The 23,070-nt window shown below is 40.2% G+C and overlaps 1 protein-coding gene across 1 annotated transcript; it reads left to right on the top strand.

Annotated features, from left to right (window-relative positions):
* Window positions 1–666: 666 nt before the first annotated feature.
* On the top strand, window positions 667–18,394 carry RAD21L1 (RAD21 cohesin complex component like 1). The gene is made up of 13 exons (XM_034407860.3): window positions 667–1,151; window positions 1,810–1,939; window positions 2,454–2,553; window positions 4,087–4,190; window positions 4,368–4,532; window positions 5,165–5,263; window positions 5,347–5,469; window positions 8,287–8,516; window positions 10,632–10,713; window positions 11,605–11,720; window positions 12,719–12,811; window positions 14,188–14,265; window positions 17,567–18,394. Exons 1-13 carry the CDS (start codon window positions 1,008–1,010, stop codon window positions 17,753–17,755), a joined length of 1,653 nt encoding a protein of 550 aa, XP_034263751.2. The 5' UTR covers window positions 667–1,007; the 3' UTR covers window positions 17,756–18,394.
* The last annotated feature ends 4,676 nt before the right edge of the window (window positions 18,395–23,070 follow it).

Here is a 23,070-nt window from a genome sequence, read left to right as displayed (position 1 = left end):
TTCAGTCCTTCCTGGAAGTTGTGGTGATCTTTTATGCAAATATATTTGAATTATTAACAAGGATCACAGACTAAAGAACAGCTTGTTAACAGACCTGATCTTTGAAAGATGTAATGGTGCTCCTATTCTGAGACCATCCCTTGATTCAGCCATCTTAAACAACTATCAACTAAGCTCCAACTTTTCCTGTTGAAAAGTGCTAGGGAAGCTTAATATGTTCAGAAATATGTGTCTTCTCTGGAAATTTCTTTTCTTCTTTTTATCTCACCCCAAATAGCTAGCTCTTCTTTTTGAATTTACTTGTATGTTGTATAAAGTAACCTCTCATGAAAGCTTTGCTTGCATCCCAAACCATTCTTATATCTGTACCTTTAAGATAATTATTCTTAAAAAACCTCTCCCAGAAAAGTATTTCATTTCTTGTGTGTATTTTCTTTGTGGTTTCTAAAAACAAATGTTTGCACACCCTCATATGTTTGATTATTGTAGCTACTTGCTTACTTAATACCACATGAATAAAATTGGACTCACTTATATTTCAAATAGACTAAAATTCATTGAGAAAACAACAATTTTCTTATTTTTGCAACAGAAGCAAGGAAAACAACATTGTTTCAATATATTCACTTTGCCAAAATTAATTATGTATTTCAGTAACAATATTATTAGTTTGATTTGGAAACTGTTTCAGTACATAAATGTTGCATGAAGACAAATTAATTATAACATATACAGATTATGTATCGTAAACGCAAGTTGCCAATAGTACTTTAAGCAATTACCTAGACTGTACACAAGTCATGCATTTGTTTAAAAGAACTTGCAAGCATGAAAACATGAAAATACAAATGAAAGGGCCTCCCCTTTTTTGTAAGTCATTTATTTCAAATTAAGATTGCCATTTTTTTTATTTTAGCTTTGAAAAATTACAAAAAAACTATGTATTCAACATTTAAAATATTTTCTTCCCTCTAGCTTGCCAAGTTAAGGAATACATTTCTGGCAAAATGTTCTACATGCAGCTGCTTATAAATAAGCGTGGGCCTTTGTCCAAGATATGGCTGGCTGCTCACTGGGATAAGAAAGTCACAAAGGCTCATATATTTGAATGCAATTTAGAAGCTACCATTGAAAAAATGCTCTCCCCTAAGGTATGGCTCTCATAAAATGTCACCAAAAATAATGTCTCCTATTTTTATTCAGCACTGGGTGTGGCATTGTAAATTAAGTTCTATAGCAAGACCTTGAAGATCTAGATATGTTTAGTCTTTCAGAAAAAACAAAACTAAAAAGGGTTGTCACACCAAAGAAAGTCAAGAACTCTTTATCACCTCGGTATGTAACATATAGAATAATGTTTTCAAGTTACAGGAAGGCAGATACTAATTTAAGATCAAGAAACAGTTCCTAACAATAGGAGCAGTTCAGTGGTAAAACCAATTATCCAGAGTGCTGGTAGGCTGAGAGAATAATTGCCCTAAAAGTCACCCAGCCAGCATTCATGCCTAAAGTGGGACTAGAACTCCAAGTCTCCTGGTGATTGGCCCAAAGTCACCTAGCTGTCTTTCATGCCTAAGGCGGGACTAGAACTCACTGTCCCCTGGTGATTGGCCCAAAATCATTCAGCTGGCTTTCATGCCTAAGTACAACATGATTAAGCCAGTATTTTCCGAAAGTGATGCCCTCTCTTCCCATTTGGATACCATTTGCTACTCTCTTTGACTGGTTTTAAGAAAAATGAGAACCAGGAAAATTACTCTTAATTCCATTGTGATCTTTTCCATAAATAATACCAACTTTTCCCCCCAGTTTAAAATTGCTCTTCGTACCTTGGGACACCTTTTGCTAGGAGTGGTGAGGATTTATCACAGAAAAACCAAGTATCTTTTGACAGACTGCAGTGAAGCCCTACTTAAAATGCAATCAACTTTTCAACCAGGTATGATTTTCCTCTACTTATTATTAACAAGCAGCTTATTAATGGTAAAGAAAGGGCTTTAATTTTCAAAAACAAAACAAGTGGTTCTTCAGAATTCAGGAGATACTTGAAAGGCAGTCTCAAGATCATAATAAAGCTGGAAGGAACCTTGGAGGTCTTCTAGTCCAACCCTTTGCTCAAGCAGGAGACCCTATACCATTTCAAACAAGTAGTGGATCATAAACTACTTCATTTAGAGATTGCAATTCTAAAAACCAAAGTAGAAGTAATTTCCAAAGACTTATTTCTGAATAGAATTGCCCTAGCAACAGAATATTTTTGTAATTGTAATGGTATTATTCAATTGACAAATGAAGTAATATTTTCTACCATATAATTAATGACCACCAGGTAAAAAGAAAAAAATGTGAATACATTTGCTGGATGCCTTCAAATACCTGCCCATTTTTATCTTGCAGGATATATAAAGCTACATCATCCCACAGTTAATCTTACTTTATGTATTTTTCTTTAGGGCTTGTTGACCTTCCAAAAGGAAATTCTGAGGCTAATTATGATGCCATCACACTTCCTGAAGAGTTTTATGATTTTGACACCCAACTTCCAGACACAAAGTAAATATTTTCCAACGTTTGTTTATTGCTAAGAATAGAGCAAGTGAAAAGGGAATGAATTCCTTCTGAATTCCCTTTTCTCAGGGATGGTGAATCACTCAAAACTTTATAGCAATAGCACTTATATCATTTAGACTCACTGCCCAGGGACCAGATGCGTCACACACTGGCCACGCCCATCCCCAATTTAGCAAAGGGGGGGAAAGTTGCGATACATCATGTGACAACAACATGTCATCGCGAGTTTGATATCTCTGACTTAGACTTACATACTGCTTCACAGTGCTTTACAGCCCTCCCTAAGCGGTTTACAGAGTCAGCATATTTCCCCCCAACAATCTGGGTCCTCATTTTACCCACTCGGAAGGATGGAAGGCTGAGTCAACCTTGAGCCTGATGAGATTTGAACTGCCAAATTGCAGGCAGCCGGTAGGCAGCAAAAGTAGCCTGCAGTACTGCACTCTAACCACTGCGCCACCACGGCTCTTGCCTACTTCTGCATAATACATGTGGAGGAACAAAAACACAATCCTTTTTCTCTGCTACAGGAAGTCATTTAGTGTCCACTCAATGTTACAATGGCATTGAAAAATGTGACCATTTTTCTCACGATCATTACAGCATCCCCCATTTTCATGGGATCCGATATTTGGCAACTGACCCATGATGGTTTCAGTGTCCTGGGGGTCATGCAATTACCTTTGGCCATCTTTTTGCAAGCAAAGTCAATGGGGAAGCCAGATTCACTTAACAACGGTGTTACTAATTTAACTACTGTAGAGATCCACTTAACGATTGTGGCAAGAAAGTTTGTAAAATAGGGCAAAATTCACTTAACAATTGTCTCAGCAAAAAAAATTTGGGGCTCAATTGTGGTTGTATGTTGAGAACTACCTGTACTGCCCTACAGGTCCTTCCCCATTATAAATTTTATTTTTATGGTGATGAATTTGAACTATTGTCTCTCCTTGCCTGTCAAATCCACAATTCTGTATAGCTATAGTTCATCTAGTGGTGGTGCAGTGGTTAGAGTGCAGTACTGCAGTACTACTTCTGCTGACTGCCGGCTGCCAGCAGTTTGACAGTCCGAATTTCACCAGGCTCAAGGTTGACTCAGCCTTCCATCCTTCCGAGGTCGGTAAAATGAGGACCCAGATCATTGGGGGCAAATATGCTAACTCTGTAAACCGCTTAGAGAGGGCTGTAAAGCACTATATAACACTAAGTGCTATCAGTTATTATGGTCGTAAGTCGAGGACTACCTGTACATTGTTAGTTTCTAATTCTTGAACTGTATTTTTGGGATGAAGACAGGTGAATGTAGTAACTGAAGCAGCCCTTGTTGCTAAATCTGTGCTACTAACCATTTCTTAATCCCTTTATGGAGTAGTAAGTGAAAGGCAGTAGAAGTGCAATTTCATTAGGATCAAATATATTAAAATATGATACGTTTTGTGAATTAGGACATTATGGTCCAGTTATGTAGCATTTCCTAAAACTCTTTCTTCAGTTCATTTTCTTCTTTTCCAATAGTGCCATTGAGGTCGCCCAACATTTTACACTGCACCAGAGCAAAACTGAGGACATCACATTGACAGAATTTTATGGGCTGAATGTTCTCCATAGGGGCAATTTTGGTGAGGTTGCAACTCTTTTTCCCCTCATAAATCAAAATACAAAGGGTTTTTATTTTATTTTCAAAAGTTGCTTTCTGGGTTCAGTTTTTATAAGCAACTGATTTTAACTCGCTGCAAAGTATTTGCATGTCCGAGATATATAAACATAGCTGAGTTATTCATATGTGTTTCTCACAGATGAAGACATTGAAATTCCAAGGCACGCTAGCTTTTTCAGTGACAGTTTCATAAACAGCTCCAACAGCCTCCTGGCTGATCACAGTTCTTCGAATTTAACTGGAGACAAAATTGCATTAGAGTATGATGGATTTGGAGATGAAGGAGCTGGAAGAGATATGATTGGTAGGTATAAACAAAATCCAGTCTAACTATAGCTGACCAATAGATTTTCTAAGATGTGCATAAATTACCCAAAAAGTTTAATAGCCTGGTTATGTTCTAGTAAAGCTTTTGCTTTTTTCTACATAGTCCTCGACTTACGATCGCAACTGAGTCCCACATTTCTGTTGCTAAGCCAGGCAGTTGGTAAATGAGTTGTGCTCCATTTTACGTCCTTTTGCCATGGTTGTTAAGCAAATTGTTGCAGATGTTAAGTGAGTCATGTGATCGTCAAGCAAATCTGGCTTCCCCCATTGATTTTGCTTGTCGGAAGCCGACTGGGAAGGTCGCAAACATTGATCACATGACCTGGGATAGTGCAACTGTCATAAATACACGCCAGTTGCCAAGTGCCTGAATTCTGATCACGTGACCATGGGAATGCAGCCACAGTCATACAGTAAAAGTGTGGGAACTGGTCATAAATTGCTTTTTTTCAGTGCCATTGTAACTTCAAACAGTTACTAAGCGAATGGTTGAAAGTCAAGGACTACCTATATAAAATATGTACATAAATATGTACATAAAAATAGGGTTTTTTAAAAAAAAATTATATACTATAATTATTTATTATATACTATAATTATTTTCTTAAGATGATGTTCTTGGAACTGACCAGAATGGCCTCCTTGCAATATTTGACATGGAAGAGGAACTTCCTTTACCCCCCAAAGATCCAGTTGATAACAGAAAAGGTGAGTTTATTTTAAACTGTTTTACTAGTGTGAATAATGCTTCTAGAAATTACTCCTAACTCTGTGATTGTCTGAATCGGCAGACCCTACTATGGATCCAAACAAGGCTGTATCTAAACATGAAACAAGACATCACCAACTTGATGAAACAACGTTATTGTGCAGTGAGGAAGAGGGCTTTGTTCTTTATCCTATTGTTGATCCAGGTTAGAATTGTTTGTTTCTGTCAGGAATAAAAATGCAATATAGAAGTGATGACATATCCAGAAAAGCATTTCATGGAAACATTTTTTTTTTTTCAATAGAAGTGGTCTTCTTAGTCTTCTTTATTTTCTAAAAAGGATTGTCCTTGATATGTTACATTCATTTGTTTATTTATTCATAGGATTTGCCTACTGCCTGAAACCAAATTCTAAGCAGCTTACAGAAATTACAAAACACAGTTCAAAATAAAATATAATTAATTACAACAGTAAATCTAAATCTAATTTGCCCGTTTTCAGCTCCTAAAGTAAGCCAGCTGAAGGAACAGACTTACTGGGAATCTGTTTTATTGTTAAGAGTATATCAGAACCTTGAAAACCTAACAGACATTCTCTCTCCTTCACCAACCCCTAACCCATACGCCTTATACCAAAGTGTCTATGGAGATTCTCAGTCATCTAGGTCATGGTTGTCCCAAAGGTGCTTTTTTCAAGAAGCATCTGGACTTTCTGGTTATCCTTTGGAGACGTTTCACTCCTCATCCAATAAGCTTCTTCAGTTCTGACTGGAGGGTGGGGAAGGGAAGGATTCATATTCCTTCCAGACAGCTGGCCATTGCATCCTTTTAGAGGGTCGTTGAGGCCACTTGGAGGTTTGTCTGGGTCCCCAGTGTCACCTGAGTGGTGCAAATGGGTGTGGAGCCTTCTTGGAACTGTTGAAAGGACCATGTTGTAGACGGGAGATAGATGATGTCGTATCCCTTCCCCTCTGTTGAGAGAGGGCTGTTCAATTTGGACACAGATGGCCTCTTTGACACCCTCTTCCAAACCAGTGGTCCTCTCTGTCCAAAATGTGGACTTTGCTGTCTTCAAAAGACTGGCCTTTGTCTTTTAAATGCAGATGGACGGCTGAATCTTCTACTAGATAAAAGAATGCAAACAACCAGGTGTCAGTCAGAGCTGAAGAAGCTTCTTGGATGAGAAGCGAAATGTCTTCAAAAAGAAAAACCAGGAAGGTCCCTGGTTTTTGGGACCTTATAGCAAAGAGAAATAAAGCAGAGTAATCTTGAGTTTCTTTCCTACTCTCTCTTCCCTTTAACAGCTCAGTTGGTGTTTATATAATGGGTGTTGAATTCCTCCTACAGGTAGGTAGTCTATCTATAGGTAGTCCTCAACTTATGACCACTATTTAGCCCAAGCTTTTCCTTGCTAATCTGCAGTTAAGTGAGTCACATGGTTGTTAAGTGAATCTGGCTTCCCGATTGACTTCGCTGGTCAGAAGATTGCAAAAGGGGATCACCCGACGCCGGGACATTACAATCGTTATAAATATGAGTCAGTTGCCAAGCATCTGAATTTTGATCATGAGGCCATGGGGATGCTGCAAAAGTCATGTCAAAAACGGTCATAAATCAATTTTCACTGCCAGTTTAATTTTTTTTTTTATTAAAAAGTTTTAAAAAGAAAATCCCCCCGCAATATTCCCCCCACCCTTTTTCCCTCCCCACCACCCCCACACCCCTTCCCCCCTTCCCATCCCGCCCTCCCCCCCCCCGGACTTTCCAGAGCAAAATCCAGGGTATTTCAATTAACAATCATAAGCTAAATTAACCTAACTATTCTTTAAACTACCAAATCCCTTCCTGAAAGCTTAACTCCACTATAGGTAACATAATACTTCTAAAGTTTAACATTCATTCATAACTGCCATTTTAATTTTGAATGGTCACTAAATGAATGATTGTAAATGGAGGACAACCTGTATATGCTGATACTCCTCTACACTAATTTAAATGCTACCAGCTGGACTTGCCCACTCAGGTAGGTGCAGAACACTATAGCACCTTGCCCCAACTCCCAACCTTTGCAGGAAACCCAAAAGGATACTATGTTGAGTAACTGGAAATGGAAAGAGGATAAAAATAGTCTCACCACCTCCATTTAAGCTCGACCCCAAGTCTTTCACAAAGAGTGACCAGTGTGGTTTACCTCAGGAATCCCCAAACCTCGGTCCATGGACTGGCACCGGGCTGGGTATGCCAGAAACTGGGCTACGCAAACAAGCGAAGCCCCATCTGTGGGATACAGGCAGCACATGAAACCACGACCCCTCCAGAACGCAGAAAAATCTCTCTCCAGGGACCCCCACCCTGTCGCCCCAAAGGCTTGGGGGCCATTGGTTTAACCTCATGCCCAGATCTGAACCTACCAGAGAGGTCTAGATCAGTGTCTGCCCCTCATCCACTTTTTTTTTTTTTTTAGTTTTATATTTTAACCTTGTCCTGAACAAAATAAATATAGGTAAAGGTAAAGGTTCCCCTCGCGCATATGTCCTAGTTGTTCCCGACTCTAGGGGGCGGTGCTCATCTCCATTTCAAAGCCGAAGAGCCAGCGCTGTCTGAAGACGTCTCCGTGGTCATGTGGCCGGCATGACTCAACACCAAAGGCGCACGGAACGCTGTTCCTTTCCCACCAAAGGTGGTACCTATTTTTTCTACTTGCATTTTTTACCTGCTTTCAAACTGCTAGGTTGGCAAAAGCTGGGACAAGTCACAGGAGCTCACCCCGTTACACGGCACTCGGGATTCGAACCACTGAACTGCCGGCCTTTCGATCAACAAGCTCAGCATCTTAGCCACTGAGCCACTGCGTCCCTTTTTATGTATATGTATGTAAAAAAAAGGTGGAAGGTTCTTTGCAATACCAACATTTTATTAGCCCTGCAAAGATAAATATGGATTAGTACGATGTGATAATTATCTGCTTAGCACTCCCTGGTTGGCATGTAACATGTCCTTTGTGTATGTCTCTTGTATGTAGCTCTCCTAAAGAAACAAAAAAGTAAAAAGAAAAGGAAGTTACTCATTGACCCGGTGAAGCAGCTCAGCAAAGCTACCATGCAAAAGCAGCTTACAAATTACGAGGATACGCTAGCCGCCTTGCATATTGCACCTCCAACCAAGAAGCTGATGGTTTTACAAGAGTTGGGCAGTGTAGACAAACTTCTGACCAGACCCACCCAACCTTTCTTTAGTGAAGATCTGCAGAGGGTAACAATTTAGGGCCTTATATGTTATTTTCATTATTGCTATATAACACAAAGTAGGCATATGTAAGCCTTTACCATCCTAGATGGTTTCATAGATTTAAATGATGGGTGGAGGGCAGGTGAAGACCAAGTGAAGAGTTTCTCATAATGATGGCTATTTGGTTCTTTTGTGCCTTCAACACTCTTTTTGACTCCTGGTAACTGCCTGATCTAGTTCCTGTAGGGTTTTGGAAACCTTTCTCCAACGTAGTTTGCCATTGCCTCCTTCCTAGGGCTGAGAGAAAGGGTTTGGCCCAAGATCACCCAGGTGGCTTTATGTCTAAGGCAGGACTAGAACTCGGAGTCACCCAGTTTTTAGCCTGATGCCTTAACCGCTACATCAAACTGACTCTTCAGTTGCAGGGGAGTCAGAATTAAGAGTGAGTTCTTAAGAGCTACTTATGGGATTTCCTGGGCATCTAATTAGATACTGTAGAGGTCTTTAATTTTATACACCACCATTTTTATGTCCTTGAAGTATTGCCCAATATTGGGCCTCTGCTTAGAAATTTATGTCAAATTCAGGGGTCTCCAAACATGACAATTTTAAGACTTGTGGACTGGGAAATTGTATCCTTCCTTTCCTTCCTTCCTTCCTTCCTTCCTTCCTTCCTTCCTTCCTTCCTTCCTTCCTTCCTTCCTTCCTTCCTTTGCCTTTTTGCATTACAGCCATCTTTTAAAAATATCTGAGACTGTGTGTTAGGAGTTGTCTGACATACAGATACACACAAATATACACCCACACCATTTGCTGCTTGCAGGTTCACATGTTTAAAATTGCAGTTTACGTAGCTCAAATTGGCTGGGGGATTCTGGGAGTTGAAGTCCACGAGTCTTAAAGTTGCCACAGTTGGAGACCCCTGATGTAATTGATGAATACTAATAGTGAAAGTTAGTGTTTAATGATCAGGACTGGTGATTGTCCTTTGCTGGAAGAGCAATTAAAGCCTCACTAGATGTGAATACATTAGTAAATGTAAAAGTGAAATATCCAACAATATGGCCACTCCATCGTAATTCAGGTAGGTGGTCTATGTTTCAGGCTTTAATGCCTAGTTTAACTTCACACATATCAAATATGACTGTTAGATGTATAACCTGCCTTTTATTCAGGAGTTCAAGACGGTATATATTCTGCTCTCTTTTCCCATTTTTCTCTAAGATAGCATCGATGATGTAGGTTTAGCTAAGAACAATGATTGGCCCAAAGTCACCCAGGGGACTTCCATGGCTGAGGGTACAATTAAAATGCCTGTAGTGCTCAACGTATGACCAAAATTGAGTCCAAAATTTCTGTTGCTAAGCGAGGCAGTTCTTATGATTTTTTTACCCCGTTTTACGACTTTTCTTGCCACCGTTATTAAGTCAATCACTGCAGTTGTTAAGTCAGTCCCATGGTTGTTAAGTGAATCTGGCTTCCCCATTGACTTTTCTTGTCCCAAAATGTGATCACATGACTCCAGAACACTGCAACTGTCACAAATATGAGTCAGTAGCCAAGTGTCTGAATTTTTATTACCTAACCTTGGGGATGCTGCAACAATCATAACTATAAAAAATGATCACCAGTCAATTTTTTTCAGTGCCCTTGTAATTTCAAATGGTCACTAAATGAACTGTTGTAAATCGAGGCCTTCCTGTATAATCCTTTTTTCCAAATGATATCATGTTGACACGCCAGGAAATGATTGGCTATTTTTCTCCTTCCTGTTTTAGTATAGTCTTGGCACTTGACATGCTTTTTCCAGCATAGTCAATGGTTATAGTCCAGCAGCAACTATAATGAAACCTAATTGATAGATTCCCGGGGCAAAACTGTTTCTAAATTGATCCAGCTGAACAGAGGGATCACTTTGTAGAGCAATAAAGAGCTTCTTGGCAAGATTAAAAAACAGATTGCAGTTTACGTGAAGGCTCACATTTGAAATAGCTTGACAGCTATATACCTAGACGTTATATTTAATTATGAATTAAACATTGCTCGGTAGCTGTAGAAAGCTTTCTGTAGCAACAAAAAGCTTAAGCAAAATAAGACTTATCAAATTACCTTGAGTTAATTTGTGGGGTTTTTTTGCAGCTGTTTGCTAAATGTCTCAAGATTAGAAGAAAAAAATGGCAACAAAAGACTGAAGAAAGAAGCAAACAACAAAATGCCCAAGGCAGGACTCTAGATTTTTTTCCCCTTACAATTCTTTAATATCATTACAGATAGTCCTCGACTTATGATCCCAATTAAGTCCCAAATTTCCATTGCTAACCATTTTTGCAGTTGTTAAGTAACCACAGCAGTCATAAGTACAAGCCCATTGTTTGCTGTGGGATCGGTTTTGCCAAAAATGGAAGTAAGCACCAGTTTTCCACAAAAGTATCATAAAATGTTGTTGAGTGACCGCAGGATATTGCAAACAGTCATAAATGTGGCTGTGCTGCCAAGCTTCCAAAATATGGTCACATGACCATGAGGAGTGGGGGGCAACCATCAGAATTTTGGATTCGGTTATAAATTCTCATTTTCAGATAGATTATAACTTCAGTCGCTAAGTGATCTGTCTTAAATCGAGGACTAGATGAAGTGGCACCTCATTGCTTCATGAAAAAAAAAATCTTAAATGTTTGACTAGAATATGGTGAACTGCAATTTGGACACATTGGAAATTTCAAAACTTAAATAGTATAAACTGAGATTATATGCAAATGATTATTTATTGGTAATGGCAATTAATTGATAAGTAATCCCGGATCTGCGCACCTTCCGCCACGCTGTGAAGACCTTTTTATTCCATCAAGCGGGCTTGGCCTAATCTCCTCCCTCTTTTAATATGTAAATTTTAATCTGTTTTTAAATTATTGGGGTGTTTTAATCTGTCTGGGCCAAAATGATTTAATTTGATTTTATCTGGTTTTAAGTTTTGTGTATTTATGTATTTTATTGCTTGGCTGTTCACCGCCCTGAGTCCTTCGAGAGTAGGGCGGTATACAAATCAAATAAACTAAACTAAACTAAAGTACCTTGGACAAGAATTAACTACTTTCTCTTATTATCAATATAGAACTATCAGTAGCAGAAAGCTTAAATATACAGCAGGACATAAATTATCCCCAAAAAGAATCTGTGTTACAAAGTAGCAGAAATGAAAGGGGTGACAATACATTTTTTATAACTATGGTAAGTACTTTCAGAACAAATTAAGCTTTAATATGTTTAGGCAATAGGTGTACTTCCATCAAAATGGGTAAACTGGACTTCTTACAAAGTTGACAAATTACAGTTTAATCCTCCTAAACCTTCTAAAATGTTCATATTTAACATCACAGAACTCTAAAATTCCATCACCCTCTTGAACAGGAGTGAGACGGATATATTTTTGACTTTCCAAACTTCATTCCTATTTGGTTCCTACTTATTCCTATTTGGTTAGTATTTTTACAAATATTAGCCAAATCCTTCTCTACTTAACTTTTAGAGATCACAAGCTTAACTGGGTACTGTCACTTAATTGAGCAGTTATTTATATTTACTTATTAAAGTATCTATTTCTAGCTCTTCTCATATCAAAGCATAATTCATGATGACTTAACAGTATTGAAATTCATAACAAGTTTGAGCCACAGTTAAAATGTAAATTTGGTAAAGAGACAGTTCATAAATATTATGGGCTATATAATTTCATTCACAAATGCCCAAATAAATGGGATTTATATCCCGATTTGCCTCCAGGCCTGATTACATGGCTCTTCCAGCCCCGTTTTATCATGATGTTAATCCTCTGGTTGGATTAAAAGATAAAGTTTGATCTCAAATTATCCAGTGAAGTGATAAGCTATCCAGTTGAATGGGGATTTTATAGCTTCAGTTCAACACTCTCAGTATACTGAAGGGGGGTGAAGGATCTCAGAAAAAAAAAGAAGTCATAATATTCTGTGTTTCTAATTAAGAATTGCCTGAAACAGAATTGTTTGGAATAGGGTAGGTTGTCATGTTTTCTACCTGCAGCTTCCATTATTTTCTCATTTCTTTTTTTTTTGTGTGAAGTATAAAATACAGCAGAGAAATACAGACTCCATTTTAACCATTCATTTTCTGCAGAATAATAAACACAGGAGCAGAACAGAGCTGACGCAGATTCGTTTCCCCCCCCCCCCACACTCTTCTTTTAATACTAGGAATCAGTTAATGACGTGTCTGCTTTGTCCGATGACCTTTTACCATCTTCAGTACAACAAGAATTCGAAAACGGGCAAGCTGTCTTGGAAAATGTAATGTTTACAATCATCTAAACTTCAATACCAAATAGTGACCATGTAGCACTTGTGGAACAATCTGAATCTGGACAATGGATCCTTTTCTGAATGGGAAAAAAAAAATATTTCAAAGATCTTTCCATTCCAGCTAGTTCTCGATTTACAGCCGTTCATTCAGTGGCCGTTGGAAGTAAAGACAGCACTAGATGAATGGTGGTTAAGATCGGTCCTTAGAGTTCTGGCAATCCCAGCATCCCCCCCCCGCCCCCGCAGTCACATGATTGCAATCTGGATATTTGGTAACCCGTTCCCAGAACCAATCGCCAAGTGCCCCCATGATCGCAAGATCACAATTTGCAACTTTCCATGCCGGCTTCCCCAGAAACTCAAAAGGAGATGCCAGCAGGGAAGATCACAAATTGCTGGGGTAAGCCTCCCCTACCTACATACCTCTCCCTAGCCCTTCTTTCCGTCCGTCACTAACCTTAACATTCCATGCACTCCCAGTTGCTATCGTCAATCCCACCGTTAGGCAATGCAACTTCCTGATCCACTTCCCACAACCAAAGTCAGTAAGGAAGCTAATAGGAAGTTGCATGACCCAGGTCCACAGGACAGGTGACTGCTGCTAGATGGGGGAGAAAGTGAGGGTGGGAAAGGATGTACTGGAGTGCACAAGAGAGGTGCAGGGTGTGGGTGCAAAGGTGCAAGGGTGTGTGTGAAAGGTGCTGCATAGTAAGGTGAGGATAAGATGAGGGGTGCAGGTTGGGGAGGGAGCATAGTAATGCATAAGAGTCACCATGTGCGTCAGGGAGCGTGCATGAGAAGTGCAGCATAGGGAGGGTGGCCGAGGCGCCATGGGGTAAACTCAGTTTTCATCCATTAGGAAAAGTGTCTTTTGGAGGTATGTTTTCTTAGAAAGTTTTATGTTTCTGATGCTTTCTTTTAATGAGTTTTTTTGCTCACCTGGTAATATCAGTAGAATAATAAATTTTTAATTTGTACTTTTGATTTGAATTCGATGTGCATTATTCTTTGCTCAGTGTGTGATGCAATTTATTTCATTTTTTAAAAAGTCCTTTAAGAATAATCAGATAGAGTTTTTAAAAATTAAATAACGTCTCTGATAGTTCTATGCTCTATGGGCAGTTTTACTGATACTTTTAATCAACTTTATTAAAGAATTGCAAATTTAGGTATGTGGTCTGGTTTGCCAAATCAATTATGTAGAACAAATGTTCCTAGTGAAATTTCCTAGAGAGGATAATAACTAGAAGACAAGGCTTGGGAAGTCATATATGAGCTATGTCTATTCTTTATTTTTTATGCTGCCTTTTATCTTCATTCAGGTGAATTTTATCAATAAGTAATTGTTTTGATCTGCGATATAGGGATCCCAGACAAGTAATTTGGACAATGAAGAACAAAGGAGAAGTAAGAGAACATTAAAGCTATTAAATACTTTCCGGGTAAGATATTACCAAACATAATAAACCTTTCTTCATATTATTTAATCACTAAAATGGCCTGATAACTCCAGTTTAAAAGGATGTGAAACTGTTTTTTTTAAAATATAATAGTAACATATAGAAAACAAACAGAAAAAAACAAATATATGTTGATTAACAATGAAGGAAAAACTCTAAATATACTAGGGTGATTAAAGCAAATTAAATGTGAGTTGGGAAAAGGCAGAAAGAATGACAGAAAAGACCTATATCCGTGTTGGCGAACCTATGGCACATGTGCCACAGGTGGCACGCGGAGCCATATCTGTGGGCACGCGAGCATTGCCCTAGCTCAGCTCCAGTGTGCATGCGTACGCCAGCCAGCTGATTTTCGGGCCTTTTGGGCCCACCAGAAATTGGGAAACGGGCCGTTTCTGGCCTCTGGGAGGGGTGGGGAAGACTGTTTTAGCCCTCCCCAGGCTCCTAGAAAGCCTCTGGAGCCTGGGGAGGGCAAAAAAACAGGCTTACCGGGCCCACTGCCATCGCGTGCCGAAAGCAGAGGGAGCGCGGGAGGTTCATGCGTGCATGCATGGGGGGCAGGGCACATTGAATTATGGGCGTTGGCACACACGCGCTCGAGCCCCCGCGCTCCCCCGCGCTTTTGGCACGCGATGGCAAAAAGGTTAGCCATCACTGACCTATATAATATCCATGGACATATTAATATAAATACATTTGATATCTAAGCACATTATTAAATCTAAAACTATCTAAAACTTCTCATTTTAGGCCATGAAGAATTTTTTTTAAAAAAAAACAACAGATGCATACCCTGAATCTGTTCCTTGAAATCAAGAGGATATTTGTCATATTTGCCATTCTATTTCTGTAAAATCATCCTCTTTGCTGTGCCCCAAGCTCAAGCCAAAGCTCTTCATGAAATGGCAGATAGCGTGTTTTAGCAATATAATCCAACCTCATGCTAAGGTCTTTATCATTTTACCCAGGCCGTAATTCTAGCCAGCTCTTATTCCTAAACTGCCAGTGACTCATCCTTATCCTGCGTTTTCTGGACTGAAAATCAAGAGGGCAAAAAGAATACTTTATCCTTATGCCAGCTGACTTGCGCTACCTTTTCCCCAATATTCAGTTGAAATGATGTGCGGATCTCTTCAGATATTCATAGAAGTGGTCCTCAACTTACGACCACAATTGAGCCCAAAATTTCCGTTGCAAAGCCAGACAAGTTGTTAAGTGAGTTTTGCTCCGTTTTTCGACCTTTCTTGCCACCGTTGTTAAGAGAATCACTACGGCCGTTAAGTTAGTAAAAAGGGTGTTAAGTGAATCTGGCTTCCCCATTGCCTTTCTTGCCAGAAAGTCACCAAAGGTGATCACATGACTCTGGGACACTGCAGATGTCATAAATAGTATATTCCATTAGGAAGTGTCTGAATTTTGATCACCTGACTATGGGGTCAGTCATGCAAAATGGTCATAAATCACTTTTTTCAGTGCCGTTGTAACTTCAAACGTGACGGTTCAAATTTACAAAGGCACCGAAAAAGTGACTTAGGATTGTTTTTCATACTTAATGATTGTTGCAGCATCCTCATGGTCATGTGATCAAAATTCAGACGCTTGGCAACTGATTCACGTTTATGACGGTTGCACTGTCCCGGGATCATGTGATCAGAGAAGAGTGCAGAGAAGAGCAATAAAAAGGACTAGGGGATGATTGGAGGCTAAACAGATGAAGAACGGTTGCAGGAACTGGGCATGGCTAGTCTAGTGAAGAGAAGGACTAGGGGAGACATGATAGCAGTCTTCCAATATCTCAGGGGCTGCCCCAAAGAAGAGGGAGTCAAGCTATTCTCCAAAGCCCCTGAAGGCAGGAGAAGAAGTAACGGGTGGAAACGAATCAAGGAGAGAAGCAACCTAGAACTAAGGAGAATTTCCTGACAGTTAGAACAATTAATCAGTGGAACAACTTGCCTGCAGAAGTTGCTAATGCTCCAACACTGGAAATTTTTAAGAAGATGTTGGATAACCATTTGTCTGAAGTGGTGTAGGGTTTCCTGCCTGAGCAGGGGGTTGGACTAGAAGACCTCCAAGGTCCCTTCCAACTCTGTTATTCTATTCTATTCTATCACTTCTTGTGTCCTTTTAACAAGCAAAGTCAAGGTGGAAGCCAGATTCACTTCGCAGCCAAGTTACTAACTTGACAATTGCAGTGAGTCACTTAACAAGAAAGGTCATATACAATGAGGTAAAAGTCACTTAACAACTGTCTTGCTTAGCAACAGAAATTTTGGGCTGCATTGTGGTCGTAAGTCTAGCTAGCACTACCTGTATATAAGAAGCCCCATAAACTACTTAATACAATTAGGACAAAAATTTTAAGACATGAAGCATTATAAATTAAAACATTCCAATTGATATCATACTGGACCAACGCATAACCAGGATGGAGATGGATCATCTAATCTATTAGCCATTTTTGCCTCTGGGCTCTAAATCAATTGGCCGAGCCAGAACTTCAGGCCATTCCAGAAGGACAAGAGGGTGGGAGCAGATTTAGCCAGTGGATTGCCCCTTGTGGCTACATGCTTGACAAAGTAGGATTAACAGATTAAGAGAGTTGGAAGGGACCTTGTAGGTCATCTAGTCCAACCCCCCACCCAAGCAGAAAACCCTACACCATTTCTGACAGATGGCAGTCCAGTTTTTTCTTGAAAGCCTCCAGTGATGAAGCTCCCACAACTTCTGAATAACCGAATAATAACAGATTAAGAGAGTTGGAAGGGACCTTGGAGGTCATCTAGTCCAACCCCCCACCCAAGCAGGAGACCCTACACGATTTCGGACAGATGGCAGTCCAGTTTTTTCTTGAAAGCCTCCAGTGATCAAGTTCCCACAACTTCTGAAGGCAACTTCTGTTCCTTCGGTTGATTGCTCTCACTGTCAGAAAATTTCTCCTTATTTCCAGATTCAATCTCTCCTTGATCAGTTTCCATCCATGATTCCTTGTCTGGCCTTCATCAATTCTGCACATTTGTTCTTCCACCTTAGACTCTCTATCCCATTTTCCTATCAACAGTTCTTAGTCCGTATGAACCGGCAAAGGCAGACAGCCTCTCTCATAAAGCTGCTTTGTGGTCCATTCCACATACAGAATTAGCCTCCGCTCATAATACATCCATCTCAGTTATTTATTTATTTATTTATTTATTTATTTATTTATTTATTTATTTATTTATTTATTTATTTATTTATTTATTTATTTATTTATTTATTTATTTATTTATTTATTTCTCCCCTGCAGCACTTCGAACAACAAGGAGCAAAATCGTTCAGCTTTCTCTCCCTCTGCAAGGACCAGAACAAGAAAGAAGTGGCAGAGAACTTCTACAGCTTGCTGGTTCTCCAGAAACAACAAACGATTGAGCTGGCCCAGTCAGCTCCTTACGCTGATATTATAGTGACCGCGGGACCCAGGTTTCGTACTCTCTGAAGGCCAGAGAAGGCCCCTCGAAACACAGATTGGAAACTGACTGTTCCCTTTAAGCAAAATTCAGCTTCCCTTCTCTGAGTCAAGTAGAGACAACTAGCAACAATTAAGCTATAATGTAAGTAGCCTGCCTAGCAGTCAAGCCACAAGCTGAAAGTTAAGAAAAGGATGGTTTTTAACCAGTATTAAAAGTTACACGGGCTACTTGTTTCTTCACGTTAAGTTTGCTTATTTTTGGTTCTTCATGCTTATTTACCTAGATGCCTGCTTTCAGGCATTCCCTGGAAGGGGTAGATACGGAGCAAGGATGCTGTCTCCAAAGTTCCACTTTTTCAAGCCAAAAATAATAGAGGTGGGGCGCCAGTTCTTCCCTTCTCTTCATCTTGGACCTTATCTGAATCTCCTGGCTGTCTCTTTTCTTCTTATCTAAAAAATGATAAAATGAAATAATTTGCCCATCAGAAAGCATTGGAGGGAGTAAGAATACGATGAAATAATGTGGAAAAGTTTTTAAGCTGTGTCTAATTAAGATATTTATCCATGCTGGTTTAAACTATGGATTTTATTGTACCTTATTTTGTTCTTGAAAGCTTTGGACTATAATGTGGTCTTAATTTAATTTATTAAACCTCTTAAACACCACAGAGAAGCACAGTGTTTTTTTTAAATAAAAGGTTAATTCGGTCTTTATAAGAACCGTAGGACAAGTTTCAACTGCTGCTGTATCCATGCCTAATTCTGTCCAGCCTCTGTTTAAAGAATCCAAGGGAAGAAGAGTCTGCAACATCCTAAGGCAATCTGTTCTACTGTTGAACGGGCTGACGCGTTAGAAAGATGGAAAGGATCTGTCTCAAAATCAGATCTCATTGGCCCTGTTTTCATATCTAATTTGGAATGACCCAAGATCTAGTTTCAGCCCTGAAATGAAATGTCCAAAAGGAACATTTTTAAAATTCCACTGAAGGCTCTTGAACTGAAACCTTTTGTCTGTGGAGATTCTCAGTCATCCAGATCATGGTTGTCCCAAAGGTGCTTTTTCAAAAGGCAATTCGACTTCGTTTTTTCCTTGAAGACGATTCGCTTCTCATCCAAGAAACTTCTTCGATTGGTGGAGGATGGGAGGATTCTGCATTCTTTCTGAGAGCTGCTGAGGCAGCTTAGAGGTTTATCTGTGACACTATCTCTCTCCTGTTTACAACATGGTCCCTTCAGCAGTTCCAAGAAGGCTCCACGCCCATTTGCACTATTCTGGTGACCCTGAGGACACAGATAAACCTCCAAGTGGCCTCAATGACTCTCAGAGAGAGTACTAATAACCAGATGACTGCAAGGAATGATAAATCCTTCTATCCTCCACCGTTCAGTCAGAACTGAAGAAGCTTTTTGGATGAGAAGTGAAACTCCTTCAAGGAAAAAAACAGTCCAGTTGCCTTCTGAAAAAGCATCTTTGGGACACTTTGAATGTGTATGTGTGTTTGCATGCACACGTAATACCAAACTTACCCTATAGAATCATTTTTTTTCATGTTTAAAGTTTGAGGGAAAAGAATACAGAATAATCCAGAAGTAACCCATATACCCCACATCTACCCCAAAGGGATGCTATTTATTTTAGTTACTATGCTGATAATTTTTTAACGTGTCTAAGCTTTTGATAATGCAGGATCCATTAAAATAAACCAAAGCAAAACAGAATAGCCTGGTTTAATGCAGGGGTCTCCAACCTTGGCAACTTTAAGACTTGTGGACTTCCAACTTTATTTATTTATTGCTTTAACTGCTTCATCATTGCATTCTTTACCATTAGGTCCTTTTAGGGGTGGGATGGATCTCGAGTCTTTTAAGTTTGTTGTTTACAAAATTATAGAAAGCGCAGTTGGATTTTGTGTGCAGAAGGTTCTATTCTTCTTTGATGTGGTAATTGGAGCTTTCTGTCTGTCAACTTGCAAAGCTTTCAAGTTGCCATGAGCAGGAGGGAGGGAGAACTGACGTGAATTCCATACATTCTTCCTGACCGCAATCAGAAGGAGGGTGTTAGGTTTCACAGCCAGCCAAAGTGGTTAATTGGAGAATGTGATTTATGACATGGCCAGAGAGGAGGGGAGAGGCAGGGTCATAGGGGAACGTAAATCTACGGAGGATCAGTCCTAACTGCATCCCAATATTGCCGGAATGGTGCTCCTAATAAATGACTATATTTCCTTTGAAGTTTGGATCATGGCTCATGAATTAATTAGGGCATCTTTCGAAAACTTGACACCGTCTTTATTTGGTGGCATATATTTTTGTAGCGACTTTTAAAGTTAGCTAACGTTAATTAAAATTTTAACGTTAATTAAAAGAAGGAAAACAAAATTCCCTCTCCCAATCCAGCTTTTCTTTCTACAACAAACTGCCGACGCTCTTAAGATTTTGGATGTATTGCTCAAAGATGCAGCACAACTGATTTTTCTTTCCAGCAATATTTTGCTGAAGCTCTTGGAATATAGTTCTTAGGAGACTATTAAAGGGAAATCGCACCTTTCTTTCCAGACTAAACTTACTTGCCTCCACTTGGCAGTACAGAAAGCTGTTTTAAACTGAAACGCATGAACAGCCCAGTTAGCTCAATTTTGCCCGAGGGATACCAGGCCATCGTATCACTGAGCTCAGAAGGCTCTATTGGAATCCAGTATTCGCCCCTTCCTCCTTTTCTTTTTTCCTCTCAATTTTTAAGAAGAAGCAGGCATGCTGAGAAGCAAGGTATCCATCTCAGCAAATGCCCAAATTTCCAAGTTGGTCTTAGGACTCCACTGAGACCCATCATCATCCTGGTGAAATAAAATCGCCAGCCTCATTATTGAAATGTGAGCTCACAGGCCCTGTTAAAGCAGCCAATTTAAAAGGAACCACAGCAGATTTCGACATTCCCAAGTGTGCCCCATTAAACGGCATCTAACCAGCCGTTTGGTTTCCCAAACTTTGCAGGAAAAATTACCGAGCTGTTTTTGTGAGCTTCCAGGCATAGCCGTAAATGCTTTTATTTCGATATCTTTTTTTGCAATATGTAAACACAGAATTTTTACTGGGGACAATGGCAGGGGAACAGAGCATTCCTGCTGGCTCTTGGAGAGCAATCCGAGGAGGAGGAGGAAAGCCCTGCCATGAAGTGTTAATACCATTTTATAAAGCCTTGGTAAGGCCACACTTGGAATACTGCATCCACTTTTGGATGCCACAACGTAAAAGAGATGTGGAGACTCTAGAAAGACTGCAGAGAAGAGCAACAAAGATGATGAGGGGACTGGAGGCTAAAATATACGGAGAACGGTTGCAGGAACTGGGCATGGCTAGTCTAGTGAAGAGAAGGACCAGGGGAGACATGATAGCAGTCTTCCAATATCTCAGGGGCTGCCACAAAGAAGAAGGAGTCAAGCTATTCTCCAAAGCACCTGAGGGCAGGACAAGAAGCAATGGGTGGAAACTCATCAAGGAGAGAAGCAACCTGGAACTAAGGAGAAATTTTCTGACAGTGACAACAATTAACCAGTGGAACGACTTGCCACCAGAGGTTGTGGATGCTCCAACACTGGAAGTTTTTAAGAAGAGCTTGGATAACCATTTGTCTGAAATGGTATAGTGTTTCCTGCCTAAGCAGGGAGTTGGACTAGAAGACCTCCAAGGTCCCTTCTAACTTTGTTATTCTATTCTATTCTTCCTGCTTAGATCCAGTCTCAAAAGTTGGAAGCGAGTAAATAGCAGAGGGACTGTCAACTGTCATAGCATCCTCAGAGTGAGGTGATAAATATTTAATTTAATTTATTTATTTATTGGTTCGATTTATATGCCACCCAACTCCCAAGGGACTCTGGGCGGCTTACAGCAAAAATAATGTGAACAATAAACATAGAAAAATTATTAAAAAACATTATAAAATCATTTTAAAAACATTAAAAGCCCATGCACACCATTCATGGCCGGATCTCGCAAGATCGCAAGAGCGTGATCAATGGCCCCAGGCCTGCTGGAAAAACCAGGTCTTCACCACTTTCCGGAAGGCCAATAGGGTGGGGGTGGTCCAGACCTCAGGAGGTAACTGGTTCCAGAGAGCTGGGGCAGCCACAGAGAAGGCCCTTCCCCCACGGGCCCGCCAGTCGGCATTGTTTAGCTGACGGGACCCGGAGGAGACCAACTCTGTGGGATCTTACCGGTCGCTGGGAGCTATGCGGCAGAAGGCGGTCTCGAAGATAGCCTGGCCCTGAGCCATGTAGGGCTTTAAAGGTAATAACCAACACCTTGAATTGTGCCCGGAGACCAATAGGGAGCCAGTGCAGCTCGCGGAGAATTGGTGTAATGTGGGTGTATCTAGGTGCACCCATGACAGCTCTCGCAGCTGCATTCTGGACCAACTGTAGTCTCCGAACGCTCTTCAAGGGTAGCCCCATGTAGAGCGCATTGCAATAATCTAACCGTGAGGTGACAAAGGCATGAGTGACTGTGAGGAGAGCCTCCTGATCCAAGTAGGGTCGCAATTGGTGCACCAGGCGAACCTGTGCAAAGGTCTGCAAGGAATATAAATCCTTCCCTTCCCCACCATCCAGTCAGAGCTGAAGAAGCTTCTTGGATGAGAAGTGAAACGTCTTCAAAGAAAATGCAGGAAGTCCAGTTGCCTCTTGAAAAAAGCACCTTCAGGACAACCATGACTTGGATGACAGAGAATCTCCATAGACATTTCAAAATTTGGGTGTATTTATGACAGTTGCAGCATCCAGGGATAACGTGATCACCATTTGCAACCTTCCCAGCTGGCTTCGTCCGAAAAGCAAACTCAACAGGAGAAGCTGGATTTGCTTAACGACCATCTGATTTGCTCAATGACTGCAGTGATTTACTTAAACCTGGCAAAAAAAAAGATCGTAAAATTGTGTGTGACTCGCTTAACATCCTCCTTGCTTAGCAACATTAATTGTGGTCCCGATTGTCATAAGTCAAGGACGACCTGTATACCGAGACATTCCACTTAGCCATCCTCAACAGCCGTGTTTCATCCTTCATTAACCATATCCACTAATATTTGATTAGCTTTTATTTTTCCTCCAAAGAGCGTGACAAGAGCGTAATAATAAATGAGTAAAGGAAAGGGGAGAATTCACACTGTGATGAGAGAAAGCTATCTAATAAAACATTTAAGAGGAGAACATTATTACTGCTAAGCAGGTGATGTAAACCTCCAGGGAATAGCACACAATGAGGAAAAAGACATCCCTGAATTTAGAAATGGAAGCATTAGAGAACCGTAGAATGAAACTCTTTTCACCAAACTACTACAACTACTACTA

The sequence above is a fragment of the Pantherophis guttatus genome, chromosome 3 (genome assembly GCF_059756535.1).
Source record: "Pantherophis guttatus breed Tessera chromosome 3, ASM5975653v1, whole genome shotgun sequence".
In the NCBI taxonomy this organism is placed as follows: Eukaryota; Metazoa; Chordata; class Lepidosauria; order Squamata; family Colubridae; genus Pantherophis; species Pantherophis guttatus.
This window is presented reverse-complemented; position numbering and strand designations above follow the sequence as displayed.

What these genes read in the sequence shown, in the direction of transcription:
- RAD21L1 (XM_034407860.3), top strand. Translation starts at nt 1,008, where the DNA reads ATGTTCTACATGCAGCTGCTTATAAATAAGCGTGGGCCTTTGTCCAAG. An exon ending in TCTCCATAGGGGCAATTTTG is followed by an intron (nt 4,191 to 4,367) that starts GTGAGGTTGCAA and finishes TGTTTCTCACAG; the next exon opens with ATGAAGACATTGAAATTCCA. An exon ending in AGCTGGAAGAGATATGATTG is followed by an intron (nt 4,533 to 5,164) that starts GTAGGTATAAAC and finishes TATTTTCTTAAG; the next exon opens with ATGATGTTCTTGGAACTGAC.